The sequence below is a fragment of the Bombina bombina genome, chromosome 12 (genome assembly GCF_027579735.1).
Source record: "Bombina bombina isolate aBomBom1 chromosome 12, aBomBom1.pri, whole genome shotgun sequence".
Classification (NCBI taxonomy): domain Eukaryota; kingdom Metazoa; phylum Chordata; class Amphibia; order Anura; family Bombinatoridae; genus Bombina; species Bombina bombina.
Window position 1 is genome coordinate 35,621,375 of NC_069510.1, and position 17,829 is coordinate 35,639,203.

The window sequence follows — 17,829 nt, forward strand, 5'->3', positions numbered from 1 at the left end:
CCACAGTCTAACGGGCAGACTGAGCGAATGAATCAAGCTGTAGAACAGTATCTGAGATGTTACTGCTCTCAGGAACAGAATGCCTGGGCGACTTATTTACCTTTGGCAGAGTTTGTGCATAACAACCATGTCAGTTCTTCCACTGGTTTCAGCCCCTTTTTCATCAACTGTGGACTTCATCCTCGGCATGATCTTTTACCTAAAATCGATTCTCCATGTCCTATGGTGAACGATACGGTGAATGATATTTCACGCATATTCACTTCTGCACGGGCTCATATCCTTGAAGCCCAGGCCTCCCAGAGTAAATACTATAACCTACGTCATAGGGACAGTCCTCAGTATGCGGTTGGACAGCGGGTCTGGCTCTCCACTAAGAACTTGAAGTTACACTATCCCTGTAAGAAATTGAGTAGGACTTACATTGGTCCTTTTGTTATCACCTCCATGCGTAACCCGGTTACTGTTACTTTGGATCTTCCACCCTCTTTGCGGGTGCATCCCACCTTTCACATTTCCTTGGTGAAACCCTGTACCTCTACTGTGCCTACTCCCATTATACAGCCTGACGAGGTGGGTTTGGATCCTCAGGAGGAATACCAAGTTCATAGTATCCTTGATTCCCGTCTTCTCCGTGGTCAACTCTACTACCTGGTCCATTGGTTGGGTTATGGTCATGAGGAGGACTCCTGGGAGCCGGCCTCTAACCTCTCTGCTCCTCGTCTTGTCTCCCTCTTTCATCGGAGAAACCCAGATAGACCTTGTCTGTGAAACCTCGCTGTGGTTTCCTTGGTGGGGGGCCTATGTAAGGATTCCTCGCTATTACTCTATCTGGCTGTACCTTTAAGGATCACTACCTCCTCCCTTTATAAGGAACTTCCTCCCAGCAGTTCCTTGCTGGTTAATTGAAGTCTCTAAAGGATCTTCAGCACAGTCAGCCTTACAGAGGTTTACTCTATTCAAGTGAATTCTCCTTTACCTCCTTTGCAGCTACCGGCTTCCTGACATTCTGATTCCAAACCAAAGATTGCTGCAACCGCTCTGCTACCCAAACAGCGTAACCTGATTATTCTACTTGGCATCGTTCCAGTTTTCATTCCAAAGCCGCTGAAATACGTCATCAGCTACGGCCGCTGTGCGGTAAGCTTGTCTCTCTCCCTGCAGCTCTGTTCACTGTATCGCCGGAACACCTCTTTCCTAATCCTTTGCTTGTTTAAGCATTTAACAACCTCCAAACTCTTCTGCTGACTCAAGCTACATGAACTAATCTGGGACTTAAGGTACTGTCATTACTTGAGCAATTTCTTATTTAAAAGCCTTACTGTTTCTTGCTGTTATTGCATGTCCCTGATTTCAGTATAAACTGTGTTTGGCTTATATCAATTCATATATGTAGCTTGGGAAACAAATTATTTTCTATAAAGTTACATGTGTGATACACACTACACTTTGTCTCACATTATTACATACACTGAACGTTATAGGTTCTATTGTTACTTTTACTTTTGAGTGTCATTACAAGCAATGTTCTGATACTAATATTATAATACTGTTATCGCTATTTTATATACATTTATATACAATTATTTTTATCTTTACAGTTCATTTACTTTTGTCATCACTAATTTTTGTAAATACCTATCCTAGGCGCATCTTATAAGTGCTTTAGTGACATCATCACTGAAACACTAGTTGTCTCTGTTCCAAATAGCAGCACTAGTTATACATCTAATTTGTGTGACTATCGATGCTGATTGGATCAACAGCAGTTTCTATTTAGGAACAGCAATGCTCTGCAGATCCCAAGCGGTACTTCTACTGTGTAGGTTTGATAGGGCCCTTCTTACTTGTCTACTACAATTTGTTACAAGTCCAAATCCAGTGGATATGTTGGCTACTACCTATATGCCTATATGTATTCCTTTTTTTACGATAAAGTCGGTGAATTAAAAAAAGAAACAAAAACTATACCTTCAAAAAACAGCGAATTATCACATCATCATTTTTTTTTTAGCCATCCTACATACAGCAAATCACACGGATTCTGACAGAACGTTCCTTACATGGAACTCCCAAAGGCCTTTGTGCTTTTCCATCAACTCCTCCAATGCTTTCTCAAACTCCATCCTATAAAAGGTAAAGAGACAGGAAATAGAACACAAAAAACAGGTTTAACTTTTTATGTTTATGTATCGTCTCCTCTTCAATGTGCTGATGTTCTCTTAATGATGTCATACTTATAAATATTTTTTATTTATGCTCTTTTACGTAGTTCAAACTACAAGTTTGTGAAGCCGTATACAATGGGGCGTAGTTATCAACGTGTCTATTTTACCTGTCTTCGCCGGCCCAATACGCCCGCCTAAGCTCGCCTCACATCGCCGCCGCGGACCTGCAAAAATTCGCCTAAGTTATCAAAAAAGCTGTCAAAAAGCCACGCACCAAGTACGGGGTGATGAGCAGCGGACTGTGAGAGTTATCACTCATCCGATCTCGCTGCTCTTCTGCGTTTTTACAGCTTTCTTGCTAGCCTGTCACTAAGCACCCACACTAAACTACACTGTTCTACCCCCTATACCGGCGCCCCCCCGCAACTCAATAAAGTTAGTAACCCCTAAACCGCCGCTCCTAAACCCCGCCGCAACTCTTATAAATGTATTAACCCCTAAACTGCCGCTCCCGGACACCGCCGCAACCTACATTATACCTAGTAACCCCTATCCTGCCCCCCCTATACCGTCGCCCTCTATAATAAAGTTATTAACCCCTATCCTGCTGATCCCGCACCTGGCCGCAACTAAATAAATAGTTTAACCCCTAAACTGCCGCTCCCTGACCCCGCCGCAACTGTAATATATGTATTAACCCCTAAACCGCCGCTCACGGACCCCGCCGCAACCTATATTAAATGTATTAACCCCTATCCTGCCCCCCTACACCGTCGCCACCTATAATACATTTATTAACCCCTATCCTGCCCCCCAGTACACCGCCGCCACTGTAATAAAATTATTAACCCCTAAACCTAAGTCTAACACTAACCCTAACACCCCCCTAACTTAAATATTAATTAAATAAATCTAAATAATGTTTCTATTATGAACTAAATTAATCCTATTTAAACTAAATACTTACCTATAAAATAAACCCTAATATAGCTACAATATAAATAATAATTATATTGTAGCTATGTTAGGATTTATTTTTATTTTACAGGTAACTTTCAATTTATTTTAACTAGGTACAATAGCTATTAAATAGTTATTAACTATTTAATAGCTTACCTAGCTAAAATAAAGAGAAATTTACCTGTAAAATAAAAACTAACCTAAGTTACAATTACACCTAACACTACACTATCATTAAATAAATTATTCCTATTTAAAACTAAATACTTACCTGTAAAATAAACCCTAAGATAGCTACAGAGTAATTAATAATTACATTGTAGCTATTGTAGGATTTATATATATTTTACAGGTAACTTGGTATTTATTTTAGCTAGTTAGAATAGTTATTAAATAGTTATTAACTATTTAATAACTACCTAGCTAAAAGAAATACAAAATTACCTGTAAAATAAATCCTAACCTAAGTTACAATTAAACCTAACACTACACTATCATTAAATAAATTAAATAAATTAAATACAAATAACTACAATTAAATACAATTACATAAACTAACTAAAGTACAAAAAATAAAAAAAGCTAAGTTACAAAAAATAAAAAAATAGGTTACAAACATTTAAAAAATATTACAACAATTTTAAGATAATTAATTCATCTCTTTTGCCTGTAAAAGAAAAATACAACCCCCCCAACATTAAAACCCACCACCCACATACCCCTAATCTAACCGAAACCCCCCTTAAAATAACCTAACACACTGTATTTTTCTTTTACAGGCAAAAGAGCTGAATTCTTTGGGGCATGCCCCACAAAAGGCCCTTTTAAGGGCTGGTAAGGTAAAAGAGCTTTGAACTTTTTTAATGTAGAATAGGGTAGGGAATTTTTTTATTTTGGGGGGCTTTGTTATTTTATTAGGGGGCTTAGATTAGGAGTAATTAGCTTAAAATTGTTGTAATATTTTTTAAATGTTTGTAACCTATTTTTTTATTTTTTGTAACAGCTTTTTTTATTTTTTGTACTTTAGTTAGTTTATGTAATTGCATTTAATTGTAGTTATTTGTATTTAATTTATTTAATTTATTTAATGATAGTGTAGTGTTAGGTTTAATTGTAACTTAGTTTAGGATTTATTTTACAGGTAATTTTGTATTTCTTTTAGCTAGGTAGTTATTAAATAGTTAATAACTATTTAATAACTATTCTAACTAGCTAAAATAAATACCAAGTTACCTGTAAAATAAATATAAATCCTAAAATAGCTACAATGTAATTATTAATTACATTGTAGCTATCTTAGGGTTTATTTTACAGGTAAGTATTTATTTTTAAATAGGAATAATTTATTTAATGATAGTGTAGTGTTAGGTGTAATTGTAACTTAGGTTAGTTTTTATTTTACAGGTAAATTTCTCTTTATTTTAGCTAGGTAAGCTATTAAATAGTTAATAACTATTTAATAGCTATTGTACCTAGTTAAAATAAATACAAAGTTGCCTGTAAAATAAAAATAAATCCTAACATAGCTACAATATAATTATTATTTATATTGTAGCTATATTAGGGTTTATTTTATAGGTAAGTATTTAGTTTTAAATAGGATTAATTTAGTTCATAATAGAAATATTATTTAGATTTATTTAATTAATATTTAAGTTAGGGGGGTGTTAGGGTTAGTGTTAGACTTAGGTTTAGGGGTTAATAATTTTATTACAGTGGCGGCGGTGTAGTGGGGGGCATGATAGGGGTTAATAAATGTATTATAGGTGGCGACGGTGTAGGGGGGGCAGATTAGGGGTTAATAAATTTAATATAGGTTGCGGCAGGGTCCGGGAGCGGCGGTTTAGGGGTTAATACATTTATTATAGTTGCGGCGGGGTCAGGGAGCGGCGGTTTAGGGGTTAATATGTATAGAGTAGCTTGCGGTGGTTTAGGGGTTAACATATTTATTATAGTGGCAGTGGGCTCTGGGAGCGGCGGTTTAGGGGGTAATAACTTTATTTAGTTGCGGCGGTGTAGGGGGGGCAGATTAGGGGTGTTTAGACTCGGGGTACATGTTAGGGTGTTAGGTGTAGACATCTCCCATAAGAATCAATGGGATGTCTGTCAGCAGCGAACTTGTACTTTCGCTATGGTCAGACTCCCATTGATTCCTATGGGATCCGCCACCTCCAGGGCGGCGGATTGTAAACCAGGTACGCTGGGCCGTAAAAGTGCTGAGCGTACCTGCTAGTTTTTTGATAACTAGCAAAAGTAGTCAGATTGTGCCGCACTTGTGTGCGGAACATCTGGAGTGACGTAAGAATCAATCTGTGTCGGACTGAGTCCGGCGGATCGAAGCTTACGTCACAAAATTCTACTTTTGCCGGTCTCTAGCCTTTGATAACTAAGGCGAATCAGCCTCGCCACAAATACGCTGCGGAATTCCAGCGTATTTGAGGTTGACGGCTTGATAACTAGGCCCCAATATGTCTAAAAGGTGCCTTGTTTTTATCTGAGAAAACTATTGTCTGACTTTGATCTAAACGTAGAAAAAAGTTGATAAGCCAGCACAAACCTCCTTTAAAATCTTCAAAAACTTTATTTAGCACATATTAAAAATAGCTTAAGACAGCTTAAGGCAAAAAAACGTCTGACATGTTTCAATCATAAATTCTGATCTAGATATATTCTCAAGGGTATGTCCTTCACACAAATAGAACAACACAGCGCTGCGGAATATGTTGGCGCCTCATAAATAAAGTATAATGATAAATAATAGTTTAAGAGACAATCGGCTAGATTTAGAGTTCTGCGGCCAAAGGGGTGCGTTAGCTACACATGCTTTTTTTCCCCCGCACCTTTTAAATACCGCTGGTATTTAGAGTTCACAGAAGGGCTGCGTTAGGCTCCAAAAAAGGGAGCGTAGAGCATATTTACCGCCACTGCAACTCTAAATACCAGCGGTGCTTACGGACGCGGCCAGCTTCAAAAACGTGCTCGTGCACGATTCCCCCATAGGAAACAATGGGTCTGTTTGAGCTGAAAAAAAAACTAACACCTGCAAAAAAGCAGCGTTCAGCTCCTAACGCAGCCCCATTGTTTCCTATGGGGAAACACTTCCTAAGTCTGCACCTAACACCCTAACATGAACCCCGAGTCTAAACACCCCTAACATTACACTTTTTAACCCCTAATCTGCCGCCCCCGCTATCGCTGACCCCTGCATATTATTATTAACCCCTAATCTGCCGCTCCGTACACCGCCGCAACCTACGTTATCCCTATGTACCCCTAATCTGCTGCCCCTAACACCGCCGACCCCTATATTATATTTATTAACGCCTAATCTGCCGCCCCCAAGGTCGCCTCCACCTACCTACAATTATTAACCCCTAATCTGCCGACCGGAGCTCGCCGCTACTCTAATAAATGTATTAACCCCTAAAGCTAAGTCTAAACCTAACACTAACACCCCCCTAAGTTAAATATAATTTAAATCTAACAAAATAAATTAACTCTTATTAAATAAATTAATCCTAGCTATTTAATAGTTACCTAGTTAAAATAATTACAAAATTACCTGTAAAATAAATCCTAACCTAAGTTACAATTAAACCTTACACTACACTATCAATAAATTAATTAAATAAAATACCTACAATTAAACCTAACACTACATTATCAATAAATTAATTAAATACAATACCTACAACTAAATACAATTAAATAAACTAACTAAAGTACAAAAAATAAAAAAGAACTAAGTTACAAAAAATAAAAAAATATTTACAAACATTAGAAAAATATTACAACAATTTTAAACTAATTACACCTACTCTAAGCCCCCTAATAAAATAACAAAGCCCCCCAAAATAAAAAAAGCCCTACCCTATTCTAAAATTAAAATAGAAAAGCTCTTTTACCTTACCAGCCCTTAAAAGGGCCCTTTGCGGGGCATGCCCCAAAGAATTCAGCTCTTTTGCCTGTAAAAAAAAAAACATACAATACCCCCCCCCAACATTACAACCCACCACCCACATACCCCTAATCTAACCCAAACCCCCCTTAAATAAACCTAACACTAAGCCCCTGAAGATCTCCCTACCTTGTCTTCACCACACCTTGTCCCGATCTGTCCAGAAGAGCCTCCGAAATCTTCATCCAAGCCCAAGCGGGGGCTGAAGAGTGACGTCCATCCTCCGGCTGAAGTCTGGATCCAAGCGGCGGCTAAAGAATTCCATCTTCGGGCAGAAGTCTTCATCCAAACCGGGCAGAAGAGTCGATCCGGACCTGCAAACATCTTCATCCAAGCCGCATCTTCTATGTTTTTCCATCCGATGACGACCGGCTCCATCTTGAAGACCTCCGGCGCGGATCCATCCTCTTCTTGCGAAGTCCGAATGAAGGTTCCTTTAAATGACGTCATCCAAGATGGCGTCCCTCGAATTCCGATTGGCTGATAGGATTCTATCAGCCAATCGGAATTAAGGTAGGACAAGTCTGATTGGCTGATGGAATCAGCCAATCAGATTCAAGTTCAATCCGATTGGCTGATCCAATCAGCCAATCAGATTGAGCTCGCATTCTATTGGATGATCGGAACAGCCAATCGGATTGAACTTGAATCTGATTGGCTGATTCCATCAGCCAATCAGAATTTTCCTACCTTAATTCCAATTGGCTGATAGAATCCTATCAGCTAATCGGAATTCGAGGGACGCCATCTTGGATGATGTCCCTTAAAGGAACCGTCATTCTTCGGGAAGTCGTCAGTGAAGATGGATGTTCCGCGTCGGCGGGATGACCATGGATCCGGAAGAAAGAAGATTGAAGATGCCGCTTGATAGAAGACCCGATCATGGACCTCTTCAGCTCCCGCTTGGATGAAGACTTCAGTCGGATCATGGACATCTTCAGCCCCCCGCTTGGGCTTGGATCAAGACATCGGAGGCTTTTCTGGATCGATCGGTGAACCCGGCATGGTGAAGACAAGGTAGGAAGATCTTCAGGGGCTTAGTGTTAGGTTTATTTAAGGGGGGTTTGGGTTAGATTAGGGGTATGTGGGTGGTGGGTTGTAATGTTCGGGGGGGGGGATTGTATGTTTTCTTTTTACAGGCAAAAGAGCTGAATTCTTTGGGGCATGCCCCGCAAAGGGCCCTTTTCAGGGCTGGTAAGGTAAAAGAGCTTTTCTATTTTAATTTTAGAATAGGGTAGGGCATTTTTTTTATTTTGGGGGGCTTTGTTATTTTATTAGGGGGCTTAGAGTAGGTGTAATTAGTTTAAAATTGTAATATTTTTCTAATGTTTGTAAATATTTTTTTATTTTTTGTAACTTAGTTCTTTTTTATTTTTTGTACTTTAGTTAGTTTATTTTAATTGTATTTAGTTGTAGGTATTGTATTTAATTTATTAATAGTGTAGTGTTAGGTTTAATTGTAGGTAATTGTAGGTATTTTATTTAATTAATTTATTGATAGTGTAGTGTTAGGTTTAATTGTAACTTAGGTTAGGATTTATTTTACAGGTAATTTTGTAATTATTTTAACTAGGTAACTATTAAATAGTTATTACCTATTTAATAGCTATTGTACCTGGTTAAAATAATTACAAAGTTGCCTGTAAAATAAATATTAATCCTAAAATAGCTACAATATAATTATAATTTATATTGTAGCTATATTAGGGTTTATTTTACAGGTAAGTATTTAGCTTTAAATAGGAATCATTTATTTAATAAGAGTTAATTTATTTTGTTAGATTTAAATTATATTTAAGTTAGGGGGTGTTAGGGTTATGGTTAGACTTAGCTTTAGGGGTTAATACATTTATTATAGTAGCGGTGTGGTCCGGTCGGCAGATTAGGGGTTAATAATTGTAGGTAGGTGGAGGCGACGTTGGGGGCGGCAGATTAGGGGTTAATAAATATAATATAGGGGTCGGCTGTGTTAGGGGCAGCAGATTAGGGGTACATAGGTATAATGTAGGTTGCGGCGGTGTACGGAACGGCAGATTAGGGCTTAAAAAAATATGCAGGTGTCAGCGATAGCGGGGGCGGCAGATTAGGGGTTAATAAATATTATGTAGGTGTCGGCGGTATTAGGGGCAGCAGATTAGGGGTACATAGGGATAACGTAGGTGGCGGCGGTGTGCGGTCGGCAGATTAGGGGTTAAAAAATTTTTATAGAGTGGCGGCGATGTGGGGGGGCCTCGGTTTAGGGGTACATAGGTAGTTTATGGGTGTTAGTGTACTTTAGAGCACAGTAGTTAAGAGCTTTATAAACCGGCGTTAGCCCAAAAAGCTCTTAACTACTGACTTTTTTCTGCGGCTGGAGTCTTGTCGTTAGATTTCTAACGCTCACTTCAGCCACGAATACCGGCGTTAGAAAGATCCCATTGAAAAGATAGGATATGCAATTGACGTAAGGGGATCTGCGGTATGGAAAAATCGCGGCTGCAAAGTGAGCGTTAGACCCTTTCCTGGCTGACTCTAAATACCAGCGGTAGCCCAAAACCAGCGTTAGGAGCCTCTAACGCTGGTTTTGACGGCTAACGCCAAACTCTAAATCTAGCCGAATATTTACAAAGTCTTCCTTAAAGGGATATTAAACACATTTTTTTTTTCTTTCATGATTCAGATAGAGCAGCAATTTTAAGCAACTTTCTAATTTACTCCTATTATCAATTTTTCTTCATTCTCTTGATATCTTTATTTTAAAAAATAGGAATGTAAGGTTAAGAGCCAGCATATTTTTGGTTCAGCACTTGGGTAGCGCTTGCTAATTGGTGGCTTTATATGTCCTCCAATCAGCAAGCACTACCCAGGAGCTGAACCAAAAATGGTCCAGTTCTTAAGCTTCCACTCCTGCTTTTTCAAATAAAGAGAGCAAAGAAAAATTGATAATAGGGGGAAGATTTATCAAAGCACGGGCGGACATGATTCGCTATAGGGAATCATGTCTGCCCTGCATCGCTAAATGCCGACAGCATACGCTGTCAGCATTTAAAATTGCACAAGCATTTCATAAGAAATGCTTGTGCAATGCCGCCCCCTGCGTATTCGCGGCCAATTTTTCGCTAGCATGGGGTGTCAATCATCCCGATCGTATCTGATCGTGATGATTGCAGTTCGCCACCTAAAAGGTGGCGGATGAGTTAAGTAGCAGCGTTCTTAGGAGCGCTGCTTCTTAACTTCTGTTTCTGGCGAGGCTTCAGGCTCGCGCGGAATAAGCAGCATCTGCTGCTTGGTAAATATACCCCTAGAAGTAAAAGAGAAAGTTGCTTAAAATTGCATGCTCTAGGGTAGATTTAACAAGCAGATACGATCAGGATGATTGACAACCCCTGCTAGCAACAGATTGGCCGAGAATGTGCAGGGGCGGTATTGCACAATCATTTCACCAGCAGTGTATGCTGTCGGCATTTATCAATGTGCTGCGGAAATGATACGCTACAGCGGATCGTGTCCACCCTACAGCTGATAAATCTACCCCTTAGTCTGAATCATGAAAGAAAAACATTTTGGTTTGGTATCCCTTTAAGTATAATTGTTTAGCCCTCTCCTTCCATAACAGAGAAAATGTGCTGTGTTATCCTAATCAGTTTAATTCCATGATTGATAATCAACAACAAACATGCCAGTCATATGTTTCTGTCTCATCACCAAGTTCTATGTTATCCTACAGGCAGAGAGAATAACATTAACAGGTATAGTAAGGGAAGCAACCCTAGTACTGAAAGTTAAAACTAGTGAAGAAACAGAATCATTGTGTATAAATATCCCCACGGTCACGGATTGGAATCTCCTTCTATGTAATCCACCGCATTGCTTCCAAAACATTTTAGTAATGGAGTTAATTAATGGCTTTAGAATTGTTAAAACAATTTAAGGATCCAGAAATAAACCTCCATGATGATTGAACCCCTCTACAGGATGGTTCCTCTAAATAGCTGCTCAATCCTCCGAAACACCCTAAGATATCTAGCCAAGTCTGTACAACTTCAGCTACAGACCTTTTTTGCCTGTGTATACCCAGTCGAGGTTATAGGGGGCACAAGTCTGGTGCTTTACTCTACTAGAAAGGGGAAGACAATGGGTGAGGAAAGGAATTTAAATAAAAAGATAAGCAAGTTGTAGAAAATGCGGTCCACCACCAGCCACAGTTGTTAAGACCCCAAATAATATGATTTTGGACCACCTTGTGTGCACTAAACTAAATAAGAAAGAACTTTTAATGAACCTTTAAGAATGTATAGTAGATAACTAGAATTCCATGGGACATAGGTTAGAAATCACTAATCTACATATGAGGTATATTCGACTCCACCTTTGTTTTCTGTGCTTTAGTTTTTCTTCTTGTATTTTAGAGACCAAATCCTCAATCCTCTGCTTGCATTCCTCTGAGAGCTGTTGCTGTCTGTCAAAACAAAATGCAAAAGCTGTTTGTGTTGTTACAACTCTTATGGCTTTTAGTATAAAGACCTAACAAGCAATAGTATCCTTGGGGATGCAAAACCCCAGCATATTATTGTGCAGCACTGTCAATCAGTTTGATATATCAAGTATTAAAAAAAGAATAGGTTAACCTTTTTTAACCCCAATAACAGCACTTGCATGCAGGGACGGCTCAACCATAGGACCAAGTTAGTCCAAAGGACCTGGGCAGCACTTGACAAGGGCAGCACCCAGACCACTAATTTGCTCTGTCTCTGGAAGTTGCAGGCTCCCAGCAGCATAACCTCATCATGCACAAAAACACAGAAATGGTCAGGGGCACATTTAAGGTGGGATAAGCATCTCTTCCCTAACTACCTTCCCACTTATTGCACAATTGTCCATAAACATTGGTTGCATGAAGGTAGGCAGGCTTAGTAAAGTCAGCGGCCAGGCTAGTAGGTTGATATGCTAATCAGTAATGTTATTACTTGGGGGCGTGATTTAATTCTCAGACCCAGGCAGTACAATATCTTGTGCCGGTCTTCCTTGCATGCACCCAGTACTGATCTTGCAGCTTACACTGGAATTGATTTGAGGGTATGCACTGTGAACTAATTCTGAGGTTAGTTCTGATTGAATCAGTATGTAATAATGTACTTACCAATCATACCTCTTACCTAGGGGCTTAAAGTGACACTAATATTGTTTGTATTCAAATCTTTATATTATATGAAAGAATAACATGGTTATTTTTTCTCCTAAAGAAAATGAGAAGTGAAAGATGATTATGTCTTCCTAAAGTATTTAACTTGAATGTAGCTGTTTTATATATAAATGTGCATAGTAAGCCAAATCATCATTATCGGAAAATACACAAAATGTGAGTATGAAATAAAAATAAACATTTTGAAGGGATATAAAACCCCGATTTTTTTACTTTTATGATATCAGCTTTCCATTTTACTTCTATTTTCTAATTTGCTTAATTCTCTTGATGCCCTTTGTTAAAAAAAGCATACCTAGGTAGGCTCAGGAGCTGAGAGCTAGCTGCTGATTGGTGGCTGCACATATATACCTCTTATCATTGGCGTACTAATGTGTTCAGCTAGCTCCCAGTATTGCATTGCAGCTCCTTCAATAAAGGATACCAAGAAATTGTCAGGACAATTGTCAGGAAAAATTCACTATTTTGATATTGCATATTATGAAAAGTGTATATAGGAGCGCCTACAGGCTAATGTATATCACAGGGCTAGAAATAGGTCAAAGAATGATAGAAAAATAGAAAAAACAACTAGAATAGTAAACCAATTCTGACCAAATGTTACGTTTGAAATCGTTTTAATCAATAGGGTAATACACAATTATCTAATGTATACCGATGATACTTAAAAATGTAGACAAATTAAAATAAAATAAAATACAAAATAAAATACAATAAAATTACAATTTAGTGAAATACTCGATACGGTATAGATATGGAATCTATAAATATCTGAGCTTGTGGGCTACAGATTAGGATACAATATGTTCACAATAGAGTAGTGATGATCCTTAGGGGACTATACTGGTGGAAATATAAGAAACCTTATTAACAATTATTAAATCCTATTGACAAATATAAATCCGCAGAAAATTTAGTTAAGATTGGTACAATGTTAAAAGTAATATCTATTAATAAACCATAAAAAGAAAGAAATAATGTCTATTTAGTGAACCAGTGAATAAAACACTCAAAATTGTGTCTAATGTATCAGAAAAAACAAATGAGGAAAAATCATACAAAAAATCACAATATGCAAAAAAACAGTGCTTAATCAAATCTTGTGAATCCTAACAAAAATAAATCCTAACAAAATGTACTCATACGTGTCCTACCCTAAATTCGAACAATACCGGTATGTTCTGGTGTGACTTATCCGCTTCCCTAGCGGTAATACAAAAAACCAAAGTAAAACAAATCGCATCGGCTCCCGGTAACGGGAGTAAAACGGTCTGGTTAACAGGAGCTTCACTCAGCTGCGGATTATTACTCATTTCTGTTATATTCATTCACCCCCCAGACGGAGAGTGACAGGTTTTCACAGCTCTGGCGTGAGGATGAACGGAGGATAAATGGTGCCCAAACCGGACAGCGGCACCTTCCTTCTCCTTTTCCTGCTTGTGCTGACGTTGACCGAGCCGCTGCGGCCAGGATTATTTTACACAGCATTTGTTTGGATTGCTACACTCCCATGATTATTGGCCAATTCGGACCCTATCGAGGGACATCAAAGAGACTTTGGACACAAACTTGACTATTTTAATTTACCCAATATGTATATTTGTCTGCTTTGCTTTGTTTATTAAGCTTTTTGTTTATTAAGCTTTTTTTTTTCCCCCCCTTTATACTTCACTCTTTTGGAATGTTACTCCCACAATAACATTTAGGATATTTTAGGGGCTATTTATAATCAGTGATTTGTTTTACTTTGTTTTTTTGTATTACCGCTAGGGAAGCGGATAAGTCACACCAGAACATACCGGTATTGTTCGAATTTAGGGTAGGACATGTATGAGTACATTTTGTTAGGATTTATTTTTGTTAGGATTCACAAGATTTGATTAAGCACTGGTTTTTTGCATATTGTGATTTTTTGTATGATTTTTCCTCATTTGTTTTTTCTGATACATTAGACACAATTTTGAGTGTTTTATTCACTGGTTCACTAAATAGACATTATTTCTTTCTTTTTATGGTTTATTAATAGATATTACTTTTAACATTGTACCAATCTTAACTAAATTTTCTGCGGATTTATATTTGTCAATAGGATTTAATAATTGTTAATAAGGTTTCTTATATTTCCACAAGTATAGTCCCCTAAGGATCATCACTACTCTATTGTGAACATATTGTATCCTAATCTGTAGCCCACAAGCTCAGATATTTATAGATTCCATATCTATACCGTATCGAGTATTTCACTAAATTGTAATTTTATTGTATTTTATTTTGTATTTTATTTTATTTTAATTTGTCTACATTTTTAAGTATCATCGGTATACATTAGATAATTGTGTATTACCCTATTGATTAAAACGATTTCAAACGTAACATTTGGTCAGAATTGGTTTACTATTCTAGTTGTTTTTTCTATTTTTCTATCATTCTTTGACCTATTTCTAGCCCTGTGATATACCTTAGCCTGTAGGCGCTCCTATATACACTTTTCATAGTAACTACCCACCAGATCTGATAGGGGATCTTCCTTATAGTGAAGCAGGTATCAGTTTTTTAGGCGCTGGAAACTTAATCTTTGTTGTTTATGATATTGCATATTAATCACGTGCCTGTGCTATATTATATAGGCATGACATTGAATATGTGTATTTACTTATATATTCAGGTACACATACACACACATATATATCATTAATCAGTATTAATATGTAGCTATTCACTAGTGTTGCTTGTAAGTATATAATTGTTTACTGTGAAAGTTTTTGTACTTTAACAAAATAATTTATATTTAGTTATTATGATATTCAAGGTCCCCAACATAGCTGCATGATTCCATTCCTTATATTATTGGTGTGAATATCCACAAATATCAATGTTATTCATACATGTTCCAGTATGTCTCTTAGTCTATAAACATTAGTGGGGTTCAACCTTGGTTAACGGTCAAATAGAGATGGGGCCGATTTATCAAATGGTGGGCGGACATGATCTGCTGTAGCAAATCATGTGTGCCCGACATTGCTAAATGATAACAGCATACGCTGTCGGCATTTATCATTGCACAAGCATTTCTGGCGAAATGCTTGTGCAATGCCACCCCCTGCACATTCGCAGCCGCTAGTAGGGGGTGTCAATCATCCCGATCACATCTGATCTAGATGATTTCGGACGAGTTAAAGAGCAGCAGTCTTAAGAGCGCTGCTTCTTAACTTCTGTTTCCGGCAAACCGGAAGGTTCAGGCAGAAAACACAACATGCGCTGCTTAGTAAATATACCCCAATGACTTCTTTACAGAACATATTTACAAAATACATAATCTTCTATTATAGCTTAGTGACGAGTGCCATTTTCTGAGGGAAGCAAAATTGATAACCGAAGTAAATTGGAAAGTTGTTTAAAATGGTATGCTCTGTCTTAATCATGAAAGAAAAGTTTTGTGTTTCATGTCCCTTTAATAAGCTTCTGCTGTTGGCTAAATTAGAATCTAAGCCCATATTATTTCAGTATGACATGTCAGGTGAGCTAATGGGCTAGATGTAAACGTACTCTGTGATGCTTTCATGGGTGCCAGGAGTTTACCCGTGGGCTGCAGCAGCTGGGGCTGACCAGCTACAATTTAAGGGGTTGGTGTTGTTGGTGAGGTAATGTATCAGTATCACCTCTATTTTCTCCTCTCTTAATAGAAAAATGTTGCTTTAACCTCTTGTCTACCACTAAATGATGCAACACTTGCATAGTAATGCATTGCAGTCCTTTCTGAATTCTAAAGGGTTAAGATGCATTCAGATACACATTAAAATATTAAAAGGAAATTGAGTTATATTTCATTTGCTGAAGTAATCTGAAAACTATTCTGAAGTTTTCAGAGCATTTATAATAGACTAGTCCTAAAGCCCATGCACACAGGACATTTTTTGTAGTACAGCGGTCCCACCCCTTGCTCTCTCTCTTCCCCTTCTCTTTTGCGCTCTCTCCTCCTCTCTTTTGCTCTCTCTCTCTCTCCCCCCTCTCTTTTGCGCTCTCTCTCTCTCCCCCTCTCTTTTGCGCTCTCTCTCTCCTCTCTTTTGCTCTCTCTCCCCCTCTCTTTCTCTCTCCCCCTTTCTTTTGCTCTCTCTCTCTCCCCCTCTCTTTTGCTATCTCCCCCCTCTCTTTTGCTCTCTCTCCCCCCTCTTTTGCTTTCTCTCTGCCACCTCTTTTCCTCTCTCTCCCCTCTCTTTTTTGCTCTCTCTCCCCCTCTCTTTTGCTCTCTCTCCCCCCTCTCTATTGTTCTCCCCTCTCTCCTTTGCTCTCTCTCCCCCCTCTCCTTTGCTCTCTCTCCCCCTCTCCTTTGCTCTCTCTCCCCCATCTCCTTTGCTCTCTCTCCCCCATCTCCTTTGCTCTCTCTCCCCCATCTCCTTTGCTCTCTCTCCCCCTCTCCTTTGCTCTCTCTCCCCCATCTCCTTTGCTCTCTCTCCCCCTCTCCTTTGCTCTCTCTCCCCCCACTCCTTTGCTCTCTCTCCCCTCTCTCTTTTGCTCTCCCTCCCCCTCTCTTTTGCTCTCCCTCCCCCCTCTCCTTTGCTCTCTCTCCCCCTCTCCTTTGCTCTCTCTCCCCCTCTCCTTTGCTCTCTCCCCCTCTCTTTTGCTCTCTCTCCCCCTCTCTTTTACTCTCTTTCTCTCTCCCCCTTTCTTTTGCTCTCTCTCTCTAACCCACCTCTCTTTTGCTCTCTCCCCCTCTCTTTTGCTATCTCCACCTCTCTTTTGGTCTCTCCCCCCCCTCTTTTGCTCTCTCTCCCCTCTCTTTTTTGCCCTCTCTTTTGCTCTCTCTTCCCCCTCTCTTTTGCTCTCCCCTCTCTCCTTTGCTCTCCTTTGCTCTCTCTTCCCCCTCTCCTTTGCTCTCTCTCCCTTCTCTCCTTTGCCCTCTCTCCCCCCTCTCTTTTGCTCTCCCTCCCCCTCTCCTTTGCTCGCTCTCCCCCCTTTCCTTTGATCTCTCTCCCCTCTCTCATTTGCGCTCTCTCCCCCCTCTCTTTTGCTCTCTCTCCCCTCTCATTTGCTTTCTCCCCTCTCTTTTGCTCTCTCTCCCCTTTCTTTTGGCTTTCTCCCCCCTCTCTTTAACTCTCTCTCCCCCCTCTCTTTCTCTCTCCCCCTCTCTTTTGCTCTCTATCCCCTCTCTTTTGCTCTCTCTCCCCCTCTCTTTCTCTCTCCCCCCTCTCTTTTGCTCTCCCACCCCCTCTTCTTTGCTCTCTCTCCCCCCTCTCCTTTGCTCTCTCTCCCCCTCTCCTTTGTTCTCTCTCCTCCCTCTCTTTTGCTCTCCCCTCTCTCCTTTGCTCTCTCTTTTGCTCTCTCTTCCCCTCTCATTTGCTCTCTCCCCTCTCTTTTGCTCTCTCTCCCCTTTCTTTTGCTTTCTCCCCCTCTCTTTAACTCTCTATCCCCCCTCTTTCTCTCTCCCCCTCTCTTTAGCTCTCTCTCCCCCTCTCTTTCTCTCTCCCTCCGCTCTTTAACTCTCTCCCTCTCTCTTTCTCTCTCCCTCCTCTCTTTAACTCTCTCCCTCTCTCTTTCTATCTCCCCCCTCTCTTTTGCTCTCT

General features: G+C 39.4%; 1 protein-coding gene across 1 annotated transcript in view; it reads right to left on the reverse strand.

The window, feature by feature from the left end:
• Positions 1-2,033: 2,033 nt before the first annotated feature.
• The window catches only part of LOC128642642 (synaptonemal complex central element protein 1-like), a 58,512-nt gene continuing 42,716 nt past the window's right edge, over positions 2,034-17,829 (reverse strand). The window contains exons 4-5 of the mRNA XM_053695424.1: positions 11,435-11,524; positions 2,034-2,127 (exon numbers count right to left, since the gene is read on the reverse strand). Of these exons, the coding sequence (XP_053551399.1) occupies positions 2,034-2,127; positions 11,435-11,524 (184 nt within the window). The remainder of the gene's footprint in view (positions 2,128-11,434; positions 11,525-17,829) is intronic.